The 25333-nt window shown below is 37.1% G+C and overlaps 1 protein-coding gene across 8 annotated transcripts in view; it reads left to right on the top strand.

The window, feature by feature from the left end:
* Gria3 (glutamate ionotropic receptor AMPA type subunit 3) overlaps positions 1-25333 on the top strand; it is a 311734-nt gene that overhangs the window by 127969 nt on the left and 158432 nt on the right. For all 8 annotated transcript variants that reach the window (XR_012444436.1, XM_074063377.1, XM_074063373.1 and 5 more), the window contains one exon: positions 3141-3328. Coding sequence is in view for 7 of the 8 variants with exons in the window: in XM_074063377.1 (XP_073919478.1) it covers positions 3141-3328 (188 nt within the window). In the remaining variant the exon portion in view is untranslated. The remainder of the gene's footprint in view (positions 1-3140; positions 3329-25333) is intronic.

Raw genomic sequence — 25333 nt, 5'->3', positions numbered from 1 at the left:
AATGTACTTAACCATTTAATTTGCATTTTTAAATGTTTGCAATGCAATTCTTTAAACCAGTTTCTCCATTGCTTATAAATGATTTATAGTAACTTGAATTTAAACCTGCTCATCTCTGAAGAAATTAATGAGAAGTCAGTAAGAGAAGGTTCATGGGGTTGGGAGAAAAAAAATCACCAAGAAAGCTCTACATGTAACAAGATGTGCCTAGGAAAGTGACAGACATGTGCAGTCGCCTTGAGTTGATAAGAAAGAGTATTGAATAACTAAATGAGACCATTATCCAGATTTGAAAGAACATGAAATGAGGAAGAAGTGGTGACTGCTATAAAGTGCTGGATTAAAGAAGGGAGATAAAACAGGCTAGGATGAATGAATCTTGGTACATGGATGTTGAGTTGTTACTGAAAAAGGTTTGTGGAGAGAACTGACATGTTTTAGTTGAATGGGAGCTCAATATTAATTAACAATATAATTTGGCTATTTAAAAACATTAGCAATCCTCAGCTGCTACAATAACAACCTAAATCAAAGCAAGCAGTAATCCCATTGCCATCTACACTCACTGTTCAAATCACATCTAAATTATCAAAATCAATAAAATATTGACAAATATCTGTAGGGAAAATGTAGAACAGTAAGGAAACTTGCCATTGTGTCATAAAAGTAGTTGTTGAAGGATTGGGACATCATTAACCTGAAGAAAAGAAAGTTAAAGGGGAGACATGCTAACTGCCTTCAAAAATGCGAAAGACTGTCACTTGGATAAGGGATTAAACTTATTCCTTGTCACCCCCCATGGTGGAATAGGACCAATAAGTAGATATTAAAAGAATTCCAATTCAGCTGGCATCAGTGGCTCATGCCTGTAATCCTAGCTACTTGGCAGGTTGAGATCAGCCAGCCTGGGCAAATAGTTCATGAGACCCCATCTCCAAAAGAACCAGAGCAAAATGGACTACAGGTGTGGCTCAAGTGGTACAGCGCTTATGTTAAAGTACCTGTTTTGCAAGCCTGAAGCCCTGAGTTCTAAACCTCAGTCTCACTAAAAAAAATTCATATTCTTTTAATTTTAATTTAATTTTTATTAGCATAAATTAATTATACAAGGAGTTCACTGTGATATTTCCATACATTCATAAAATGTACTTTGGTCAAATTCACCCCCTCTATTATGCTTTCTTAACTTTCCTGCAGTCACTGCCTCAACAGTTTTTAGTGGGTTTCATATGTATGCTATTTTCATATGTATACATATATTTCATGTGAAATATATGTATGAAACATTGTAATGTACTTCAACTATATTCACCCCCATCACCTTCTTCTTTCCCCCTCCTAGAATTCAGGTTTTAACTCAACACATGAACACCCATATTTTGCTAAAAGACCTTTTAAAAAGTTTACTTTAAATGTATCAAAAACTCCCTGTGTAATTTCATTTTTGTTATTATTCATCCAATGCTTTCTTCAGAAATAAAATTCAACCCAGTCCTTGCTGAATTTTCATAAATTTTTAATTAGTGAGATCCAAAATAATGAGACCTTATTGTACACTGCTTAAGAGAGATTTTCAAACGCTTTAATCTCTTTCTTCCTATGTTTATTTCTTAATCCCATGCCTTGGCCCACTATGTGCCCTCAACTCCCACTGAAGCACAGAGTACATTGAAAACCCACATGAAAATATAAATCTGAGAAATAAATATGTGTGGTTGGTTAAAAAAGAGTAAGAATTAACATTTAAAGGAACGGTAATTTACTCTGATCTGTAATTTTTAGCTCCTGTGCTGAAATTGCTCATTTGGAAATTACCAAGTGCTTGGGTCTCATTTGTGATCTTCCTCCTGCATACACCCAGCACACAAAAGAGTCGTAATGACCGCCTGAGTCACTGCTGCCATCTCCCTGAAGCACACTCTCCAAATGTCAATACCATTTTCTATGGTACAGTGAGGACAATTCTCAACTGTAGCCTGCTTACACTACAGGGTGAGCCCAAGACAGCACAGAACCTGGATTGTGTTCAAAGGGCAGCACAAGCTTCCCTCATTCTCTGTTCCTCCCATGGTGGAACTGTTATGCCACACATCACTTGGGCATTACAAATCTTACCTATCACCTGATCCCATTAGTCATTACCTGAATATAAATGAAAAACTATTAAAATGTATGGGGAGAACGGAGGTACTTTTGATAACCCAATAAAATGATGTCTGCACTTGATGAAATTAGACTCAGATTATTGATTTATGCCAGAAGCAAAACTATAGACCTGATATAACATTAGAAATATGACTACTCTAAAAATCTTTACATTAAAAACTCTCAAGCTATTCTTGTGGTTTGTACTTTAGATATACTGCTCTTTGCAATTCTCAAACCTTAAGTCCAAGAAGTTTACTCAAACATCAAATATTTTCTCTCTTTCCCATTCAACATAGACCCAGGGTGTTAGTTGCTAATTGATGACTGTTGAGAAATAAGTTAAAAGGAACCAGGAATTCCTGAGAAATTTGAGAAAGGGGAAGAACTAATGAAGACTTAATTTGATTGATTTCTTTCATACTGCTGTGATCAAGGGACAAGTATGGTGTCTTTTGTTATATATTGTCTTTGTCAGGTTTTCATAGAGTTATTTACTTGGGAGACATAATTTATCTCATTGAATACTCATATAAGGATCAGCCACATTACAATGAGCCTCTATCTCTACTGGTTATTTCTAATTCTGAAGAATGATTAGGTAAAAGATGAAAGAAATGAACTGCAATTGCAATTGGAAAATTGCAGCCAATTATAAGGAAGAAATTCTTGGCATTCCTTTGATAGATATTGTGGTAATACATGTCAATAAAAACAACTAGGTACTATAACTCAGCTGTGATTTCTTAGTCAGAGGCTTGAAAAACACCTAGCTGAGTGTCTGCAAGTTGTGCACTCTTCTTTCCTTTAAAACAAAATGGAGGTGTCAACTCTCTGGAGGGTTAAGGCCGATGTTTAAGTAAGCCTGCTCTCTCCAGTGGATAAAATTCGAAAAGACCCAATGGACTGTGAATAGAAACTCAGTAGAATCTATAACCCCTACAGAAAGATTTTTAAAAGAAAAAAGTCATTATAGCTGTCTTTCCTTCCTTCAGGATTTTCCATCCTACAAGCAATTATGGAAGCAGCAGTGCAAAACAACTGGCAAGTGACAGCAAGGTCTGTGGGAAACATTAAGGACGTCCAAGAATTCAGGCGCATCATTGAAGAAATGGACAGAAGGCAGGAAAAGCGATACTTGATTGACTGTGAAGTCGAAAGGATCAACACAATTTTGGAGCAGGTACATTTCATATTTATTCCACCCCCAGCCTCCATGTTAAGTCACCATCCTGAGGCAGTTTCCATATCTGCTAATAAATTAAGGAGCCAACAGACTAAATGTGCCAACAGTTTTTGATAGTCTCTATAATCCTTTTTTCCTCCACAGTGGCTGCAGAAAAATAAACAAAGAAAAATCTAAGTTGTTGAAAACTGCATACATGATTAATCTGAAAGTCTCTGCAATTTAATGCTAACTGTCAGATAAACACATCCCTCCACATCCCTATTTAATGGCTAACTGCGTGTTTGAAAGTAATTCCCTTTCCCCATACTTTCTTCCCAACAGGCAACAAACAGGGATTAGGCAAGACTGAAGAGTAGGGATTTTTTTTTTTCAAAAACTCCATTCTTTTTTTTTCTTTTTTAAAATTTTTAAAATTTTATTCATATGGGCATACAATGATTGGGTCATTTCTCCCCACTTCCACCCAACCCATCCCTCTCGCCCCCTACCCCCTCGCTTCCAGGCAGAAACTATTTTGCCCTTATCTCTAATTTTGTTAAAGAGAGAGTATAAGCAGTAATAGGAAGGACCAAGGGTTTTTGCTAGCTGAGATAAGGACAGCTATACAGGGAGTTGACTCGAATTGCTTTCCTGTACATGTATGTTACCGTCTAAATTAATTCTTCTCAAACTAACCTTTTCTCTAGTTCCTGGCCCCCTTCTCCTATTGACCTCAGTCGCTTTAAAGTATCTGCATTAGTTTCTCCGCATTGAGGGCAACAAATGCTATCGAGTTTTTTAGGTGTCTTACCTATCCTCATACCTCCCTTGCGTGCTCTTGCTTTATCATGTGATCAAAGTCCAATCCCCTTGTTGTGTTTGCCGTTGATCTAATGTCCGCATATGAGGAAGAACATATGATTTTTGGTCTTTCGGGCCAGGCTAACCTCACTCAGAATGATGTTCTCCAGTTCCATCCATTTACCTGAGAATGATAACATTTCGTTCTTCTTCATGGCTGCATAAAATTCCATTGTGTATACATACCACATTTTCTTAATCCATTCGTCAGTGGTGGGGCATCTTGGCTGTTTCCATAACTTGGCTATTGTGAATAGTGCCGCAATAAACATGGGTGTGCAGGTGCCTCTGGAGTAACCTTTGTCACAGTCTTTTGGGTATATCCCCAAGAGTGGTATTGCTGGATCATATGGTAGATCAATGTCTAGCTTTTTAAGTAGCCTCCAAATTTTTTTCCAGAGTGGTTGTACTAGTTTACATTCCCACCAACAGTGTAAGAGGGTTCCTTTTTCCCCCCATCCTCTCCAACATCTGTTGTTCGTGGTGTTGCTGATGATGGCTATTCTAACAGGGGTGAGGTAGAATCTTAGTGTGCTTTTAATTTGCATTTCCTTTATTGCTAGAGATGGTGAGCATTTTTTCATGTGTGTTTTGGCCATTTGAATTTCTTCTTTTGAGAAAGTTCTGTTTAGTTCACTTGCCCATTTCATTATTGGTTCATTAGTTTTGGGAGAATTTAGTTTTTTGCGTTCCCTATATATTCTGGTTATCAGTCCTTTGTCTGATGTATAGTTGGCAAATATTTTCTCCCACTCTGTGGGTGATCTCTTCAGTTTAGAGAACATTTCTTTTGATGAACAGAAGCTTTTTAGCTTTATGAGGTCCCATTTATCTATGCTATCTCTTAGTTGCTGTGCTGTTGGGGTTTCATTGAGAAAGTTCTTACCTATACCTACTAACTCCAGAGTATTTTCTACTCTTTCCTGTATCAACTTTAGAGTTTGGGGTCTGATATTAAGATCCTTGATCCATTTTGAGTTAATCTTGGTATAGAGTGATATACATGGATCAAGTTTCAGTTTTTTGCAGACTGCTAACCAGTTTTCCCAGCAGTTTTTGTTGAAGAGGCTGCTATTTTTGTCAAAGACAAGTTGGTTATAGTTGAGTGGGTTCATATCTGGGTCCTCTATTCTGTTCCACTGGTCTTCATGTCTGTTTTTGTGCCAGTACCATGCTGTTTTTACTGTTATTGCTTTGTAATATAGTTTGAAGTCAGGTATTGTGATACCTCCTGCATTGTTCTTTTGACTGAGTATTGCCTTGGCTATTCGTGGCCTCTTGTGTTTCCATATAAACTGAACAGTAGATTTTTCAATTTCTTTAATGACTGTCATTGGAATTTTTGTGGGAATTGCATTAAACATGTAGATTACTTTTGGGAGTATCGACATTTTTACTATGTTGATTCTACCAATCCATGAGCATGGGAGATCTCTCCACTTTCTATAGTCTTCCTCAATCTCTTTCTTCAGAAGTGTATAGTTTTCCTTGTAGAGGTCTTTCACATCTTTTGTTAGGTTTACACCTAGGTATTTGATTTTTTTTGAGGCTATTGTAAATGGAATTGTTTTCATACGTTCTTTTTCAGTTTGCTCATTGTTAGTGTATAGAACTGCTGATGATTTTTCTATGTTGATTTTATATCCTGCTACCTTGCTATAGCTATTGATGATATCTAGAAGCTTCTGAGTAGAGTTTTTTGGGTCTTTAAGGTATAAGATCATGTCGTCTGCAAATAGGGATATTTTGACAGTTTCTTTACCTATTTGTATTCCTTTTATTCCTTCTTCTTGCCTAATTGCTCTGGCGAGGAATTCCAGTACTATGTTGAATAGGAGTGGAGATAGTGGGCATCCTTGTCTGGTTCCTGATTTTAGAGGGAATGGTTTCAGTTTTTCTCCATTAAGTATAATGCTGGCTGTGGGTTTGTCATATATAGCTTTTCTAATGTTGAGGAACTTTCCTTCTATTCCTAGTTTTCTTAGAGCTTTTATCATGAAATTATGTTAGATCTTATCAAAGGCTTTTTCTGCATCTATTGAGATGATCAAGTGGTTTTTTTCTTTGCTTTTGTTAATGTGGTTTATTACGTTTATTGATTTTCGTATGTTGAACCACCCCTGCATCCCTGGGATGAAGCCTACTTGGTCATGGTGAATAATCTTTTAGATGTGTTGTTGAATTCAGTTTGCCATTATTTTGTTGAGGATTTTTGCATCAATGTTCACTAAGGAGATTGGCCTATAGTTCTCCTTTTTGGAGGTGTCTTTGCCTGGTTTTGGGATAAGTGTAATACTGGCTTCATAAAATGTGTTAGGCAGTTTTCCTTCCCTTTCTATTTCGTGGAACAGTTTAAGGAGGGTTGGTATCAGTTCTTCCTTAAAGGTCTGATAGAATTCAGCAGAGAATCCGTCAGGTCCTGGACTTTTCTTTTTGGGGAGATTCTTGATTGCTGCTTCAATTTCATTTTGTGTTATAGGTCTATTCAGGTGATTAATATCCTCTTGCTTCAGTTTTGGATGATCATATGTATCTAGAAATCTGTCCACTTTTAGATTTTCAACTTTATTTGAATATAGATTCTCAAAGTAGTCTCTGGTGATTTCTTGGACTTCCATGGTGTTTGTTGTTATCTCCCCTTTTGCATTCCTAATTCTACTAATTTGGGTTTTTTCTCTCCTCATTTTAGTCAGGTTGCCAGGGGTCTATCAATCTTGTTTATTTTTTCAAAGAACCAACTTTTTGTTTCATTAATTCTTTGTATGTTTTTTTGGTTTCTATTTCATTGATTTCAGCTCTTATTTTTATTATTTCTCTCCTATTTGTTTTGGGATTTGCTTGCTCTTGTTTTTCTAGGAGTTTGAGATGTATCATTAGGTCATTGATTTGGGATCTTTCAGTCTTTTTAATATATGCAGTCATGGCTATAAACTTTCCTCTCAGGACTGCTTTGCTGTGTCCCATAGGTTCTGGTAGGTTGTTTTTTCATTTTCATTGACTTCCAGGAACTTTTTAATTTCCTCTTTTATTTCACTGATGATCCATTCTTCATTAAGTAATGAGTTATTTAGTTTCCAGCTGTTTGCATGTTTTTTGTCTTTACTTTTGTTGTTGAGTTCTACTTTTACTGCATTGTCATCAGATAGTATGCACGGTATTATTTCTTTTTTCTTATATTTGCTGAGGCTTGCTTTGTGCCCTAGGATATGATCTATTTTAGAGAAGGTTCCATGGGCTGCTGAGAAGAATGAATATTGTGTAGAGGTTGGGTGAAATGTTCTGTAGACATCTACTGGTTCCATTTGATCTATTGCATATTTTAGATCTTGGATTTCCTTATTGATTTTTTGTTTGGATGACCTATTTATTGATGATAATGGGATGTTAAAGTCTCCCACAACCACTGTGTTGGCGTTTATATATGCTTCTAGGTCTTTCAGGGTATGTTTGATGAAATTGGGTACGTTGATATTGGGTGCATACAGATTGATGATTATTATTTCCTTTTGGTCTATTTCCCCTTTTATTAGTATGGAATGTCCTTCTTTATCTCGTTTGATCAATGTAGGATTGAAGTCTACTTTGTCAGAGATAAGTATTGATACTCCTGCCTGTTTTGGGGCCAAAAGCTTCTTCCAGCCTTTCATCCTAAGCCTATGTTTATTTCTGCTGGTGAGATGGGTCTCCTGTAAGCAACAAATTGTTGGATCTTCCTTTTTAATCCATTTTGTCAAACAGTGCCTTTTGATGGGTGAATTAAGTCCGTTAACATTAAGTGTTAGTACTGATAGGTATGTGGTGATTCCTGCCATTTAGTTGTGTTAGTTGTTTGAAGATTTGATTGTGTGTACCTAAGTTGAGGTTACTCTCTACTGTCTTGCTTTTTCTTTTCCTGTGGTTTGGTGCTACCTGTCTTTTCATGGTTAAGTTGGGTTTCACTTTCTGTGTGCAGAATCCCTTGCAGAATCTTTTGCAGTGGTGGATTTGTGGTCACATATTGTTTTTGTTTCTGCTTATCATGGAAGACTTTTATTGCTCCATCTATTTTGAATGATAGCTTTGCTGGGTAGAGTATCCTGGGGTTGAAGTTATTTTCATTCAATGCCCAGAAGATCTCATCCCATGCTCTTCTTGCTTTTAATGTTTCTGTTGAGAAGTCTGCTGTGATTTTGATGGGTTTACCTTTGAATGTTACTTGTTTTTTCTCTCTTACATCCTTCAATATTCTTTCCTTAGTTTCTGAACTTGTTGTTTTAATGATGATATGTCGTGAAGTAGTTCTATTTTGATCTGGTCTGTTTGGTGTCCTGGAGGCCTCTTGCATCTGTACAGGAATATCTTTCTCCAGATTTGGGAAATTTTCTGTAATTATTTTGTTGAATAGATTACGCATTCCCTTCGCTTGCACCTCTTCTCCTTCTTCGATGCCCATGATTCTCAAGTTTGGTCTTTTGATGGTGTTGGTGAGCTCTTGCATTTTCTTTTCACAGGTCTTGAGTTGTTTAACTAATAGTTCTTTGGTTTTTCCTTTAATTACCATTTCATCTTTGAATTCTGAGATTCTGTCTTCTGTTTGTTCTATTCTGCTGGATTGGCCTTCCATTTTGTTTTGCCGTTCTGTTTCGTTCTTTTTTTCTGAGGTTTTCCATATCCTGGCTGTTTTCCTCTTTAATGTTGTCTATTTTTGTCCTGAGTTCATTTATCCATTTATTCATTGTGTTCTCTCTTTCACTTTGGTGTTTATACAGTGCTTCTATGGTTTCCTTTATTTCTTCTTTTGCTTTTTCAAATTCTCTATTTTTGTTATCTTGGAATTTCTTGAGTGTCTCCTGTACATTTTGGTTGACCCTATCCAGTATCATCTCTATAAAATTCTCATTGAGTACTTGTAGTATGTCTTCTTTTAAATTATTCTTGTGGGCTTCATTGGGTCCTTTGGCATAGTTTATCTTCATTTTGTTGGAGTCTGGATCTGAGTTTCTGTTCTCTTCATTCCACTCTGGTTCCTGTACTAATTTTTTGCTGTGGGGAAACTGGCTTCCCTGTTTTTTCTGTCTTCCCATCATTGTCTTTGGTGTTATTACTGTCCCTGTACTGTGTGCAATTAAGTATTTTCTAGCTTGTAAGAATGACAATGGTAATATTTAGAATAGAAGGGTGAGCTGAGATGGAAAGCAAGAAGTTAAAGAAAAGGGGAAAACAAATACACAGACAAGAGGGAGAAAGCAGAGCAAGGTTTCAGATAAGAAAGTTTCAAAGGTAGAAACAGGGAGCGTTAGTGTACTAATTGACAGCTGAACAAACAATAGAGAGACAGAGGATTGAAAATCAAAGATAAAAAAATTAAAAATAAGTAAATGAAAGAAATATCTATATATAAAAATGAATTAAAATAAAATTGAAAATAGAAAATTAAAAAAAAAAACCAAAAAACCTCCAAGTTTATATGCAATGCAGTTTCAGTCTTAATAATTTGGGTGTCCGTCTCAGTCTCCAGTCCTGGAGATGGTGCCTCAGATGTTGTTCTGTAGTTGTCTCATCAAAGGGGATGCATAAAGTAGAACAAAACTACACACACACACACCCAAAAAAAAAAGCCCCACCAAGTGTCCCAAGTTCAAATGCAATACAGTTTCAGTAAGTTTTTCGGCTTGCAGGTGTAATTCAGTTGTTCTCTCATCAAAGGTAGGGAGAAAAAGAAAAAAAAAGAGTCTGGAGACAGTTCTGAGAGTGGTATCTGCAACTGTGGCTTGCCTGCCTGCTGCTCTCAGCCTGCTGTAGCTGGAGGCATTATTTATGCAGATCTCTGGGGTGAGCTAACACTGACCTGGTCCCACAGGCTTTGTTTGTTCAGAGTTCTCCTGTGCGGGAGCCTCTGCTACAGGCTTTCCCCTTTCCAAGCACTGGGAAAGGTGACACTGCACCCACGTTGTCAGGCCTGCGTGTTTATTTACAGTTCATGTGGGAGGTGGGTCTTCCCCCCTCTCCTGTGCAGTTTTCCTCCCACCGCCACTTTCACAAGCTTTCCTGCTCCTGATTACTGGGTGGTGCTGCTGCTCTTGCCGGCCGCCATGTTTATTTACAGTTCACGTGGGAAGTGGGTCTTCCTTCCTCTCCTGTGGAGTTTTCCTCCCTCCGCCACTCTCACAAGCTTTCCCACTCCTGGTTGCTGGGTGTGTGCCCCTGCTCCCGCCAGAGGCTCTCCGGCCTGCCTGGCTTGTTTTTTTACAGTCCCGGGAAGGATTCCCTTCCCCCAATCTTCAGCACTCAGGGCGCTCCACCCTCTTTCCAGTGTGTCTTAATTGTTCTTATTGCTTATTACTCAGTTTCTCTTTTTTCCCCGGGTGGAGGTCAGTCTGTCCAGGGGGCTATGCTGCTCTGGCCCAGGCTTGTCTATGGGAGAACCACGGTACCGCAAAGCTCACCTGGTCCGTGTCTTCCCAAGCCATCTGGGTGCTGGCCACTGGCGTCCCGGGGGCCCTCCTTGTTTCTCCATTTAACGTGAGGTGGAGATTCTCTGCACTGCCTGGAGATGTGGAGGGGTCAGAGTTATGCCTTTTCTCAGTGATTATGCCTGCAAAGTGTGTCTCCTGTGTCTCTCCAAGATTTCACTACAGGATGCTCACTTTCTGCTTCCTACCTCTAGACGCCATCTTGGAATCTCCTCCAAATACCACATTTTCTTAATCCATTCATCAGTAGTGGGGCATCTTGGCTGTTTCCATAACTTGGCTACTGTGAATAGTGCTGCAATAAACATGGGTGTGCAGGTGCCTCTGGAGTAACCTGTGTCACATTCTTTTGGGTATATCCCCAAGAGTAGTATTGCTGGATCATATGGTAGATCAATGTTTAGATTTTTAAGTAGCCTCCAAATTTTTTTCCAGTGTGGTTGTACTAATTTGCATTCCCACCAGCAGTGTAGGAGGGTTCCTTTTTCCCCACATCCTTGCCAACACCTGTTGTTAGTGGTGTTGCTAATGATGGCTATTCTAACAGGGGTGAGGTGGAATCTTAGTGTGGTTTTCATTTGCATTTCCTTTATTGCTAGGGATGGTGAGCATTTTTTCATGTGTTTTTTGGCCATTTGAATTTCTTCTTTTGAGAAAGTTCTGTTTAGTTCACTTGCCCATTTCTTTATTGGTTCATTAGTTTTGGGAGAATTAAGTTTTTTCAGTTCCCTATATATTCTAGTTATCAGTCCTTTGTCTGATGTGTAGCTGGCAAATATTTTCTCCAACTCTGTGGGTGATCTCTTCAGTTTAGAGGCCATTTCTTTTGTTGAGCAGAAGCTTTTTAGTTTTATGAAGTCCCACTAATCTATGCTATCTCTTAGTTGCTGTGTGCTGGAGTTCCATTGAGAAAGTTCTTTCCTATACCTATTAATTCCAGGGTATTTCCTATTCTTTCCTGTACTGACTTTAGAGTTTGGGGTCTGATATTAAGATCCTTGAATGATTTGGGGTTTTTGTTCAAGAAGCTGTCTTTTCTCCATCATATATTTTTAGCGCCTTTGTCAAAGATAAGTTGGTTATAGTTGTGTGACTTCGTATCTGGGTCCTCTGTTCTGTTCCACTGGTCTTCATGTCTGATTTTGTGCCAGTACCATGCTGTTTTTATTGTTATTGCTTTGTAATATAATTTGAATTTGGGCATCGTGATACCTCCAGCATTGTTCTTTTGACTGAGTATTGGCTTGGCTGTTTGTGGCCTCTTGTGTTTCCATATAAATTTCATGGTAGATTTTTCAATCTCTTTGATGAATGTCATTGGGATTTTGATTGGAATTGCATTAAACATGTAGATTACTTTTGGTAGTATAGACATTTTTACTATGTTGATTCTACCAATCCATGAGCATGGGAGATCTGTGCACTTTCTATAGTCTTCCTCAATCTCTTTTTTCAGAAGTTTATTGTTTTCCTTGTAGAGGTCATTCACATCCTTTGCTAAGTTTACACCTAGGTATTTGATTTTTTTGAGGCTTGCAGAGTTGGGATTTTGTTTCTCATTGATGGAATATGCACTATTCTCAGACCCTTCCAGAGATCACGAACGATTCTTGAATCTGAGTAGGCAGACCATCAGGGCAGTACGTACCAAGTTTGAATTGTCTATATTGTAGAGGGAGGGGAGGAGAAAGGGAGGGAGGGACCAAAGAAGGGAAGAAAAGAGAGAGAGGAAGAGAAAATATGAGAAAAATGTTTAAGAGACTAGGAGAAAAAATGTTTGTAGTGTTTTTTGAAGTTTGAACAAAGTAAAAAGAGAATAAGGCTAGGGGAGAAATAAAAGTCAATGGGCTAAAATGTATTCATTATTAAGCTAGGATATTTAAATTTAAGACAAGAAATATTAGAAGAAATGTTTTACCCTAAGCCAGATGAATACTGTTTAGGGTAAAGAGTCAAATTGAAATGTGGTGAAAGTTTATTATTTTCCTCAGAAGTCTCAATTTACCAGTTAATAGCAAAGTGCTCATGCTGCCATAAACAGAACTATAAGAGAAATATTTCCATTCTAATTTGATCTAATGTACCTGGGGGCCAAATATCTTCAATGATCAAAATTATAGTGAGTAGACATAACCTGGGAGAGCTGCTTTATACCAAATTAAATATTAATAATTTGTCAGATAAGAAAATGCAAAAAGAAAGGGAAAGGAAAGGAAAGGAAAGAAAAGAGGGAGGAGGGAAGGAGGGAAATTGCTGATTCTGCACGATAAAAATACAAAGCTGTCCCCCTTATTAAGATCAGCATCACCTCCAGTGGCATAGAAAATCTAGCTCATAGAATATCTAGAGCACTAGCCTGGTTAAATCGGGTTTCTCAACTTATATTCTCTTGAACTACAGAAGTGATTCACCACACCCCCACTGCAAAAAAAAAAAAACTTCCTTTGATTTTCCTAGATCTTGAAAGCAAAGAATCAGGTCAGTGATGTTGGTGTATGTACTACATGCCCTCTAAAACTTTATACCAAAATAGCCTTTTAGTGGGTGACCTACTTAATAGTCCAAAGCAGAGGACCATCCTTTTTGTCATACTTTGTTTTCCCTTTTATATTAGTGATTTTGATTTTTTAATATCTAATATTTTGTTAAATAATTGGAGTTTTAAAGAATCTTAAATGGGAGTCTTGGATATTTCAGCTTTCCATAATAGAAGAAGTGGTGAGTAGAGCTCTGAATTCTATACAGCTGTGGGTTTTTTTTTTTTTTTTGCAGTACTGTGGCTTGAACTCAGGGCCTACACCTTGAGCCATTCCACCAGTCCTTTCTTTTGTGTGTTAGGCATTTTTGAGATAGGGTCTTGCAACAGTTTGCCTGGACTGGCTTTGAACCATGATCCTCCTGATCTCTGTAAGCCACCAACACCTGGCAGCTCTTAAATATCTATGCCTCTGTTTTCTCAGGTACATGAGGAAAATAAGATTTGCTCAACCTTATGTGAGTGATATAAAATGTTGTAGAAAAAATAATCACTATTACCACACACTTTCAGGAAAATTAAATTGGCATTATTCAAAAGGTCTGTTCTCTCTTTTCATGTATCGCTTCTCCGTCTTCCTTTCTTCAATATACACATTCACACTATCCTTCAAAATACTTTATTCAGAATTTTATTCATTTTACTTCTTTTAAAAAATTAAAATGATCAACTCTTGGTTGCTTTATCTTCCATTTAAGGTGTTCCCACAAGGCCACAATTTCTATAAGGTAGGGACCAGGTTTATCTTGTTCACAATTGTGTCTCCACTGTCAAACAAAGGGCCTGGCACATAGTGATGGATGGATAGATAGATGGACAGATAGATGAGTAGATGGATATTGAACAAGTACATTTCAGTAACTTCCACTGAACTTTTTTATTTCTACTCAGAAGTGAAAAAGTGCCTGCAGCAACATGATATGATTGTTAAAGTACAGAGATTTAATGGTTTAAGATGGTGGGTTTCTGTTTACTAATATGCCAACGAGATCATGAATGTGCCATAATTCATTTCCCATGTAAAAATAAATTTCTAATTAAATAAATTATTTAAATTCACAAATTCAACATGACATTCTTTGGAAGAAACAATTTTTAAAAGAAGTTGAAAAAAATTATGAGAACAGATTCCAAGATGGCGACTAGAGGGAGGAAGCAGAAAGCATGCTTCCTAAAGTAAAATCTTGGAGAGACGCTGGAGATACACCTTACAGGAAAAACTACCGAGAAGAGGCAAAACTTTGACTCCTCCACACCTCCAGCCTGCACATAGCCTTCCCACTTCACGTTAAACCGAGAAACCAGGAGGGCTCACGTGCCACCAGATGCCAGTGCCCAGACCACTTGGGAAGACACAGACCACAAGGTGAGCTAAGTGGCACGCAGTACTCCCACAGACAACCCTGGGCCAGATCAGCATAGCCCCCTGGACAGACCAACCCCCACCCAGGGAAAAAAGAGAAACTGAATAATAACCAATAACAAAAAAGACACATAGCAAAGAGGGCAGGGCACCCTGAGTGCCAAAGAGAAGAGGAGGGGAACTCCCTCACAACCTGGCTGGAGAAGGCAGCCAAAATTATTAAGACTGAAACTTTATTGCATTTGAACTTGGAGATTTTTTTTCAATCCTCTCTCTGTCTCTCTAATGCCTGTTTAGTTTACTTTAATTAGTACACTATCTCTCCCTGTTTATAATTTTGAAACTTTTTTTATTTGTTTGGTTTTTTAAACTGGTTTGTTTGTTTTTCCCTTTTTCTTTAACTTCTTTGCATTCCCTCTCCTCTCATCCTTCAATCCTAAATATCACCATTGTTAATATTACAAGCTAGAAAATACTTAATTGCACACAGTACAGGGACAATAACAACACCAAGGGCAATGATGGGAAGACAGAAAAAACAGGGAAACCAGTTTCCCACAGCAAAAAGTTAGTACAGGCACCAAAGGGAAATGAAGGAAACAGATACTCAGATCCAGACTCCAACAAAATGAAGATAAACTATGCCAAAGAACCCAATGATGACCACAAGAATAATATAAAAGAAGAAATCCTACAGGTAATCAATGAGAATTTTATAGAGATGATACAGGATATGGTCAAACAAAATGTACAGGAGACACTCAAGAAATTACAAGACAACAAAAATAAAGAATTTGAGAAACCACAAGAAGAATAAAAGAAACTATAGAAGCACTGTATAAACACCAAAGTGAAACAAAGAACACGATTAATAAAGAGATAAATGAACTCAGGACGAAAATAGACAACATTAAAGAGGAAATGACTCATGATATAGAAAACCTCAGAAAAAAGAACGAAACAGAATTGCAAAACAAAATGGAAGGCCAATCCAGCAGAATAGAACAAACAGAAGACAGAATCTCAGAACTCAAAGATGAAATGGTAATTAAAGGAAAAACCAAAGAAGTATTAAACAACTCAAGACCTGTGAAAAGAAAATGCAAGAGCTCACCGACACCATCAAAAGACCAAACCTGAGAATCATGAGCATTGAAGAAGGAGAAGAGGTGCAAGCAAAGGGAATGCGTAATGTATTCGACAAAATAATAACAGAAAACTGCCCAAATCTGGAGAAATCTATTCCCATACAAATGCAAGAGGCCTCCAGAACACCAAACAGACCAGACCAAAATAGAACTACCCCGCAGCATATTATCATTAAAACAAGTACAGAGACACAAGAAAGAATATTGAAGGCTGTAAGAAAGAAAAAACAAATAACATACAAAGGTAAACCCAACAAAATCACAGCAGACTTCTCAACAGAAACATTAAAAGCAAGAAGAGCATGGGGTGAGGTCTTCTGGGCACTGAACAAAAATAACTTCAATCCTAGGATACTCTGCCAGCAAAACTATCATTCAAAATAGATGGAGCAATAAAAGTCTTCCATGATAAGCAGAAACTAAAACAATATGTGACCACAAAGCCACCACTACAAAAGATTCTTCAAGGGATTCTGCAAACAGAAAGTGAAACCCAACATAACCATGAAAGGACAGGCAGCACCAAACTACAGGAAAAGAAAAAGCAAGAAAGTAGACCATAACCTCAATTTAGGTAGACACAATCAAACCTTCAAACAACTAAGACAACTAAATGACAGGAATCACCACATACCTACCAGTACTAACACTTAATGTTAATGGACTTAATTCTCCCATCAAAAGGCACCATTTGACAAACTGGATTAAAAATGAAGATCCAAAAATTTGCTGCTTACAGGAGACCCAACTCACCAACAGAAATAAGCATAGACTTAGGATGAAAGGCTGGAAGATTTACCAAGCCAGTGGCCCCCAAAAACAGGCAGGAGTAGCAATACTTATCTCTGACAAAGTAGACTTCAAATCTACATTGCTCAAATGAGATAAAGAAGGACATTCCATACTAATAAAAGGGGAAATAGACCAAAAGTAAATAACAGTTATCAACCTATATGCACCCAATGTCAACACACCCAATTTCATCAAACATACACTGAAGAACCTAAAAGCATATATTAACTCCAACACAGTGGTCGTGGGAGACTTTAACACCCCATTATCATCAATAGATAGGTTACCAAAGCAAAAAATCAATAAAGAAATCCTAGATCTAAAATATACCATAGATCAAATGGACCTAGTTGATGTCTACAGAACATTTCATCCAACTTCTACACAATATACATTCTTCTCAGCAGCCCATGGAACCTTCTCCAAACATATCCTAGGGCACAAAGCAAGCCTCAGCAAATATAAGAAAATAGACATTATGCCATGCATTCTATCTGATCACAATGCAATAAAACTAGAACTCAATAACAAAAGTAAAGACAAAAAACATGCAAACAGATGGAAACTGAATAACTCATCACTTAATGAACAATGGGTCATTGATGAAATAAAAGAGGAAATTAAAAAGTTCCTGGAAGTCAATGAAAATGAAAACACAACCTACCGGAACCTATGGGACACAGCAAAGCCAGTCCTGAGAGGAAAGTTTATAGCCATGAGTATATTAAAAAGACTGAAAGATCCCAAATCAATGACCTAATGATACATCTCAAACTCCTAGAAAAACAAGAACAAACAAATCCCAAAACAAATAGAAGGAGAGAAATAATAAAAATAAGAGCTGAAATCAATGAAATAGAAACCAAAAAAAACATACAAAGAATTAATGAAACAAAAAGTTGGTTCTTTGAAAAACTAAACAAGATCGACAGACCCCTGGCAAACCTGACTAAAATGAGGAGAGAAAAAACCCAAATTAGTAGAATTAGGAATGCAAAAGGGGAGATAATAACAAACACCATGAAAGTCCGGGAAATCATCAGAGACTACTTTGAGAACCTATATTCAAATAACTTTGAAAATCTTAAATAAATGGACAGATTTCTAGATACATATGATCATCCAAAACTGAAGCAAGAGGATATTAATCACCTGAATAGATCTATAACACAAAATAAAATTGAAGCAGCAATCAAGAGTCTCCCTAAAAAGAAAAGTCCAGAACCTGGTGGATTCTCTGCTGAATTCTAACAGACCTTTAAAGAAGAACTGACACCAACCCTCCTTAAACTGTTCCATGAAATAGAAAGGGAAGGAAAACTGCCTAACACATTTTATGAAGCCAGTATTACACTTATCCCAAAACCAGGCAAAGATACCTCCAAAAAGGAAAGCTACAGGACAATCTCCTTAATGAACATTGATGCAAAAATCCTCAACAAAATAATGGCAAACCGAATTCAACAACACATCAAAAAGATCATTCACCATAACCAAGTAAGCTTCATCCCAGGGATGCAGGGGTGGTTCAACTTATGAAAATCAATAAATGTAATAAACCACATTTACAAAAGCAAAGACAAAAACCACTTGATCATCTCAATAGATGCAGAAAAAGCCTTTGATAAGATCCAACACTATTCATGAGAAAATCTCTAAGAAAACTAGGAATAGAAGGAAAGTACCTCAACATTATAAAAGATGTATATGACAAACCTACAGCCTGTATTATACTTAACAGAGAAAAACTGAAACCATTCCCTCTAAAATCAGGAACTAAACAAGGATGCCCACTATCTCCACTCCTATTCAACATAGTACTGGAATTCCTAGACAGAGCAATTAGGCAAGAAGAAGGAATAAAAGAAATACAAATAGGTAAAGAAACTGTCAAAATATCCCTATTTGCAGATGATATGATCCTATACCTTAAAGACCCAAAAAATTCAACTCAAAAGATCCTAGACACCATCAATAGCTATAGCAATGTAGCAGGATATAAAATCAACATAGAAAAATCATTAGCATTTCTATACACTAATAATGAATAAACAGATAGAATATATGAAAACAATTCCATTTACAATACCCTCAAAAAAGATCAAATACCTAGGTGTAAACTTAACAAAGAATGTGAATGACCTCTACAAGGAAAACTATACACTTCTGAAGAAAGAGATTGAGGAAGACTATAGAAAGTGGAGAGATCGCCCATGCTCATGGATTGGTAGAATCAACATAGTAAAAATGTCGATACTTCCAAAAGTAATCTACATGTTTAATGGAATTCCCATGACATTCATTAAAGAGATTGAAAAATCTACCATTAAATTTATATGGAAACACAAGAGGCCACAAATAGCCAAGCCAATACTCACTCAAAAGAACAACGTTTGAGGTTTTATGATACCTGTCTTCAAACTACATTACAAAACAATAGTAATAAAAACAGCATGGTACTGGCACAAAATCAGACATGAAGACCAGTGGAACAGAACAGAGGACCCAGATATGAAGCCACACAACTATAACCGACTTGTCTTTGACAAAGGCACTAAAAATATATGATAGAGAAAAGACAGCCTCTTCAACAAAAACTGCTGGGAAAACTGGTTAGCAGTCTGCAAAAAACTGAAACTTGATCCATGTATATCACCCTATACCAAGATTAACTCAAAATGGATCAAGGATCTTAATATCAGACCCCCATCTCTAAAGTTGGTACAGGAAAGAGTAGGAAATACTCTGGAGTTAGTAGGTATAGGTAACAACTTTCTCAATGAAACCCCAGCAGCACAGCAACTAAGAGATAGCATAGATAAGTGGGACTTCATATAACTAAAAAGCTTCTGCTCAACAAAAGAAATGGCCTCTAAACTGTAGAGATCACCCACAGAGTGGGAGAAAATATTTGCCATCTACACATCAGACAAAGGACTGATAACCAGAATCTATAGGGAACTGAAAAAACTAAATTCTCCCAAAATTAATGAAGCAATAAAGAAATGGGCAAGTGAACTAAACAGAACTTTCTCAAAAGAAGAAATTCAAATGGCCAAAAAACACATGAAAAAATGCTCACCATCCCTAGTAATAAAGGAAATGCAAATGAAAACCACACTAAGATTCCACCTCACCCCTGTTAGAATAGCCATCATTAGCAACACCACTAACAACAGGTGTTGGCAAGGATGTGGGGAAAAAGGAACCCTCTTACACTGCTGGTGGGAATGCAAATTAGTACAACCACACTGGAAAAAAATTTGGAGGCTACTTAAAAATCTAAACATTGATCTACCATATGATCCAGCAATACTACTCTTGGGGATATACCCAAAAGAATGTGACACAGGTTACTCCAGAGGCACCTGCACACCCATGTTTATTGCAGCACTATTCACAGTAGCCAAGTTATGGAAACAGCCAAGATGCCCCACTACTGATGAATGGATTAAGAAAATGTTGTATTTATGCACAATGGAATTTTACTCAGCCATGAAGAAGAATGAAATGTTATCATTCGCTGGTAAATGGAGGGAATTGGAGAACATCATTCTAAGTGAGGTTAGCCTGGTCCAAAAGACCAAAAATCGTATGTTCTCCCTCATATGTGGACATTAGATCAAGGGCAAACACAACAAGGGGATTGGAATTTGATCACATGATAAAAGCGAGACACACAAGGGAGGGGTGAGGATAGGTAAGACACCTAAATAATTAGCTAGCATTTGTTGCCTTCAATGCAGAGAAACTAAAGCAGATACCTTAAAAGCAACTGAGGCCAATAGGAGAAGGGGGCCAGGAACTAGAGAAAAGGTTAGTTCAAGAAGAATTAAGTTAGAAGGTAACACACGTGTACAGGAAATTAATGTGAGTCAACTCTCTGTATAGCTATCCTTATCTCAACTAGCAAAAACCCTTGTTCTTCCTATTATTGCTTATACTCGCTCTTCTACAAAATTAGAGATAAGGGCAAAATAGTTTCTGCCGGGTATCAAGGGGGTGGGTGGAGAGGGAGGGAGAGGGTTGGGTGGTAGGGAGGGGGTCGGGGCAGGGGGGAGAAATGACCCAAGCCTTGTATGCACATATGAATAATAAAGCAATAAAAAATTTTTTTTTAATTTTTTAAAAAGAGTCATTTCCATACACACTAAGTATAAAATCTGTCGAAAAAAAAAGAAAAAATTATGGTAAAATATACACACATCATAAAAAATGCAATAAAAGAAATTGAATACTAAGATACAGATGTATCACATCTCTCATTTTTCTAATCATTCTACTAGCAAACTTCTCATCACTGACTATAGAGATCTTAGTTAGAATGATAACACTTACAGCACAATCAATATCAAGTTTTCCCAAGAGATGTCATCATCATCCAGGTGTTTTCACCTTTGTTTTAGGTTATTTTCATGGAAGGAAGCTTCTATAGTCTCTCATAAAATGATGTTTTATACTACTATCTGAGTAAAAGCCTGTTGTACCTCTATAACACTATTCTCAATAAATAAGACTTTGACATAAAGTTCATATTGTACTCTATATCCAATGAGTATTAATGAAAATAGCTCAATACAGTACAATTTTTCAAATATAAGCGGAGCTTCAATATAGTGTCATAGCACAATGTCTGCATTGCATGATGTATATTCTTTTTTCACTTATAAGGCAAATCAAAATTCTAATATTTCTTCCAAAGTTCCTTTTAAACTCTTTCAATTCTTCATATAACAGTAGAGAAAGAGATTCAGGTACTAATTTGTCTTTAATATTTCTCTTTAATGATTAATCTATATGGAAGGAACAAATTTATAGCTATAAGAATTAGCATTCAAAAGGACAGAGCAAAAGACAAATGAAACCATAAAGGGTTGTTGGGATTCAGAGAATATTTAGAAACCATAGATCCTGAGTCCAAGAAATAAGAGTATTTTCTATAGCAGTTTAAGTATACTAGGGTGAATGATCCATTGACCTGACCCAACATAACTTTTCTATTACTGTATTGTGCTCATGAGGCTGTCTCCACTGGTGGACAGCTGCTTTAATTCAATGACCAATCTAAACATAAACTTTTGAAAAGGTTGCTTCTCAGAGAGTTATATACTCATGGCTGAATAGGTCCTCTACCCCAGTGACACATACCTATAGACTGCTTTTGAAGACTAGGCCCCACAATATGATATAACTTTCTTGAACCTTTAATATCTACTTGCAGAAGCATGGCATATCAGAGCATGGACTCTGGAACCAGTCTGTATGGATTCTATCACTTATTAACTATGTGACATGGGGCAAGCTACTTAACTCCCTGTGTCTCCATTTTCTTGGAGTAAAATGGGAAAGACTTTATACTTAGATAAGTTAATATATGCAGGTCATTTAGAAAGATTTCTGATGATAGTGTTTTGTATAGTGCTTTGATGCTAAAACAAAGCACTTTTACATAGCTTTTCTCATTTGAACCTGATTGTGGGAGGCAGGCAGAGCAAATGTGTAAATACCAACTTGGAAACTTTAGATGACTTGTCCAAATGTGACTGCCTGCATAATCCTAGTAAGTGGCAGAGCAAGTACAATACTCAGGTCTTCTGACTCCTAATCCAGTACCCTTGCCCCTATGCTACACCATGTCCCTTCATGTCTAGTGTACTCATTAAATTAATTTTCAGCAAATGCAAAATTGTAGATTTGGCCTGCTCATCAGGTTATATCTTAAAACAGTTACAAAACAATTAGAGATGATCCAAAGAAGAACAGCAAAACATTATTAAAGCATTAGAAAATAGGACTTGTGAGGAAAGGCTAATTGAATTATGGTTGTTTATCTTGGTAAAAGAGAGCCAAGAGGCAGTTTAATCACCATCCTCAAATATAAAGAGTTATCATAAAGAGGGCACTGACCAACTGTTCTGCATGCCTAAGGACAGTACCAGAGTAAATGAACTTAACTAGACTAGAGAGACTATCAGCACTAGAAAGGACTCATTAAAAGGGGGAGAAGAAACTGGAAGTAAAATCTCACCAGTTCAGGAGGCTCTATGAAGATGAGGCCATACTGAATTAGTAAAAAGTCAGATATATAAGATTCTTAAGATTGTTTTCAGAAATGTATAAGAAGTCTGAGTTAATTCTGTATATTGACAAGTAAGAATCCTTACACAAGAGTTAATTTTTTTATTATTGTTGTGCTGGGAGTATACTGTGACATTTACAAATGTTCTTACAATACACCATAGCTAAATTCATCCCCTCCATCATTCTCTTTTACTCACCTTCACTCCCAAGAGTTATTTTTTATGAAGAGAAAAATAAAGTCATCCCTTGGAATCTATGGGGGATTGGTTCCAGGACACCTCACAAATACAAAATCCACAGATGCTCAAGTAGCTTCATACAATGGCACAGTACTTGCATATAACCTATCAACATCCTCCTGTACAAAATTATTTTGGGATTACTTATAATTTACATATATAATTGATATAGTATATTGTTTAAGAAATAATGACAAGTACAGACACAATATTTTGGATATTTTCTATCCCCACTTGGTTGAATCCATGGATAGAGAACCAGAGGATATGGAGGACCAAGTGTATTTCCTAATTGGTCTGTTCATTTCATACACCAAAAGTTTCCCCCATAAAGAGATTTAAACATTCCCCATTCAGTCTTTACCATGTTTCTTTACAAACATGATTCAAAGGTGAATCTCAGCATATCCTCTGCCTAAATTCTAACATAGGCTATGTGGGGCCCAAACCAATATTCTTCAATGTTCTACTGTGGAAAATCATAGGATGTATTGTTTCTCCTGAAGATATTCCAGGCTAAAGTCACCTCATCATAGATGATGCAAACATAGAGATTTTTTTAAGGAAAGAATCCATTAGATCCCTTTATTTGAGTAACCTGATTTCACTTCAAAGACAATGGTTTTACAAAATGAAACACCAAGTCAGTAATTCAGGTTTCTAAAGAACAATTTAAGGAAGAAGAACAGTATTAGGAGTTCTTCTAAAGTGTTATGATATAACAATTAGGAAACGGTTCTCACTCCAAAATATCTCTAGCACATTGCCAACAACTACACCTACGACAGTGAAGCAAAACGGTATCGGTATATGGCAGCTCCATGACTTACCTTTCACTCAACAGACAGAGGTACTGTCCAGTTCCCCTCCCAAACTTTGTTCATACCCTTGTCCCAGCCCTTACTCTCAATGTTCCTTGCAGAGCATTAAGTTGACTTACTAGTTCATAAACAGTTTGGGTTATCATCCCTTCTTAGTTTGCTTATGGTATAGTTGAGTAAACATTAGCTTAGGAATCAAAAAGACATGACTTCAAATCCTAGCTTCCCCTCAATTCTCTGTTGTATGGCATTGGGGAAAGTGACTATTTCTATGTGGCTAAATTTTCTCATGTTAAAAGATTATTCCACTACCTTCCTCTTATGATTGTTGTGACGATCACATCTGATAATATGTGAAGAGCATCTCAAACAGTGCTTGGCCCCAGTAGGCACTCTATCTGGTACTATAGCTATTTATTCATGAGTGGTGAGTTTTAGTGCTTATGGAAATAAGGTATTTAAGAATTTTTGGTTAAAAATGGTGTCCTTGTGGGTTTTCAAGATTTCAGTTCAGTCTAAGGTCATATTATGAACTCAAGTTTCACTGAGTTTAGCAGAAACACCTCTTTTTTCTCTAATGCAACATTGGGTAACATGTTGACTGATAAGCTTAAGCACTATTGGGTAATTAAGTAGATTTTTAGTATCACTTACAATAATTAAAGGCACTAAAATCTTGAGTTATATAGGCTAACTGGGCATTTACAAATATGTATTAAGTGCTTACTATTTCCCAGATAGTATTCTAAGCTCTGTGTATGTATATCTCTTGTAAGTTAAAACTCATATTAACCCCATAAGGTGGATAAAGGATTGTATCCATTTTACAGATGAGAAAGTTGAGACCTAGAGGTCGTATAGTTAATGATTTGTGAAGCTAGAATTTGAATCCAGGTAGTCTGACTCCAGATGCTGTTAATCTCTGCAGGAATTGCTCTTGCATATGACTTTTCAAGTTAGAGGAGATAAACATCCCAATGAGGCCTAAAGTGGCTTTGTTTATACTAGCATTTCATGGATATTTTCTCCACTAGATGAGGAACCATATTCTATTAACACATGGAATTGAAAATATGCCCCCTTAAATCTACCTTTGGTGAAGAACTCATTTGTGACAAATAGGTTCATTTACTTACGATGCCAAGCAATCCAAATATGGAATGGGCCCCATAAGAGTAGGAAAAAACTTGTGAGGGGGACTTTCTCAGAGTGATCTGCATGTAAAACTAGCACACATAACTGCATGCATTTCTTCTCAAGTCAAGAACCACAACCTGCGATGTCTTTCCAAACCCTTTCTCAGGTGTTGCCAATTCCTCCTTCCCTTGCAAGGGAGTAATCTCAATGTAACCAGCAATTTCTGGCAAGTACTACTCCCCTTTCCCACCATTACCTCCAAAAACCCAATCATAAAATAAAAGAACCATAAATGCCCATAGGATAAGTATTTTAGGTAGATGTTTAGCTTTTCTGGGCCACCAAAATTAAGCAGCAGTACTCTCAGGAGCATGCATCTCCCTCCTGCCCAGTATCCCCATTAGACCCTAGTGAGAGGGTCTGCTTCCTTGATCTCCAAGCTTCAGTGGACTCCTCATACCACATACACTGAAAACACAAAGAATTTTTCCTTCTTTTGGGTCTAGAGAGTCTTTTGAAAGATTAATGGTAGGTTAAGCATCAGGAGAATATGGGGAAATGGAGGAGAGACAGAAAAGCCAAACTAGATA

The sequence above is a fragment of the Castor canadensis genome, chromosome X (genome assembly GCF_047511655.1).
Source record: "Castor canadensis chromosome X, mCasCan1.hap1v2, whole genome shotgun sequence".
In the NCBI taxonomy this organism is placed as follows: domain Eukaryota; kingdom Metazoa; phylum Chordata; class Mammalia; order Rodentia; family Castoridae; genus Castor; species Castor canadensis.
The sequence above is the reverse complement of the archived record's forward strand: the minus strand, read 5'-3'. Positions and strand labels throughout refer to the sequence as shown.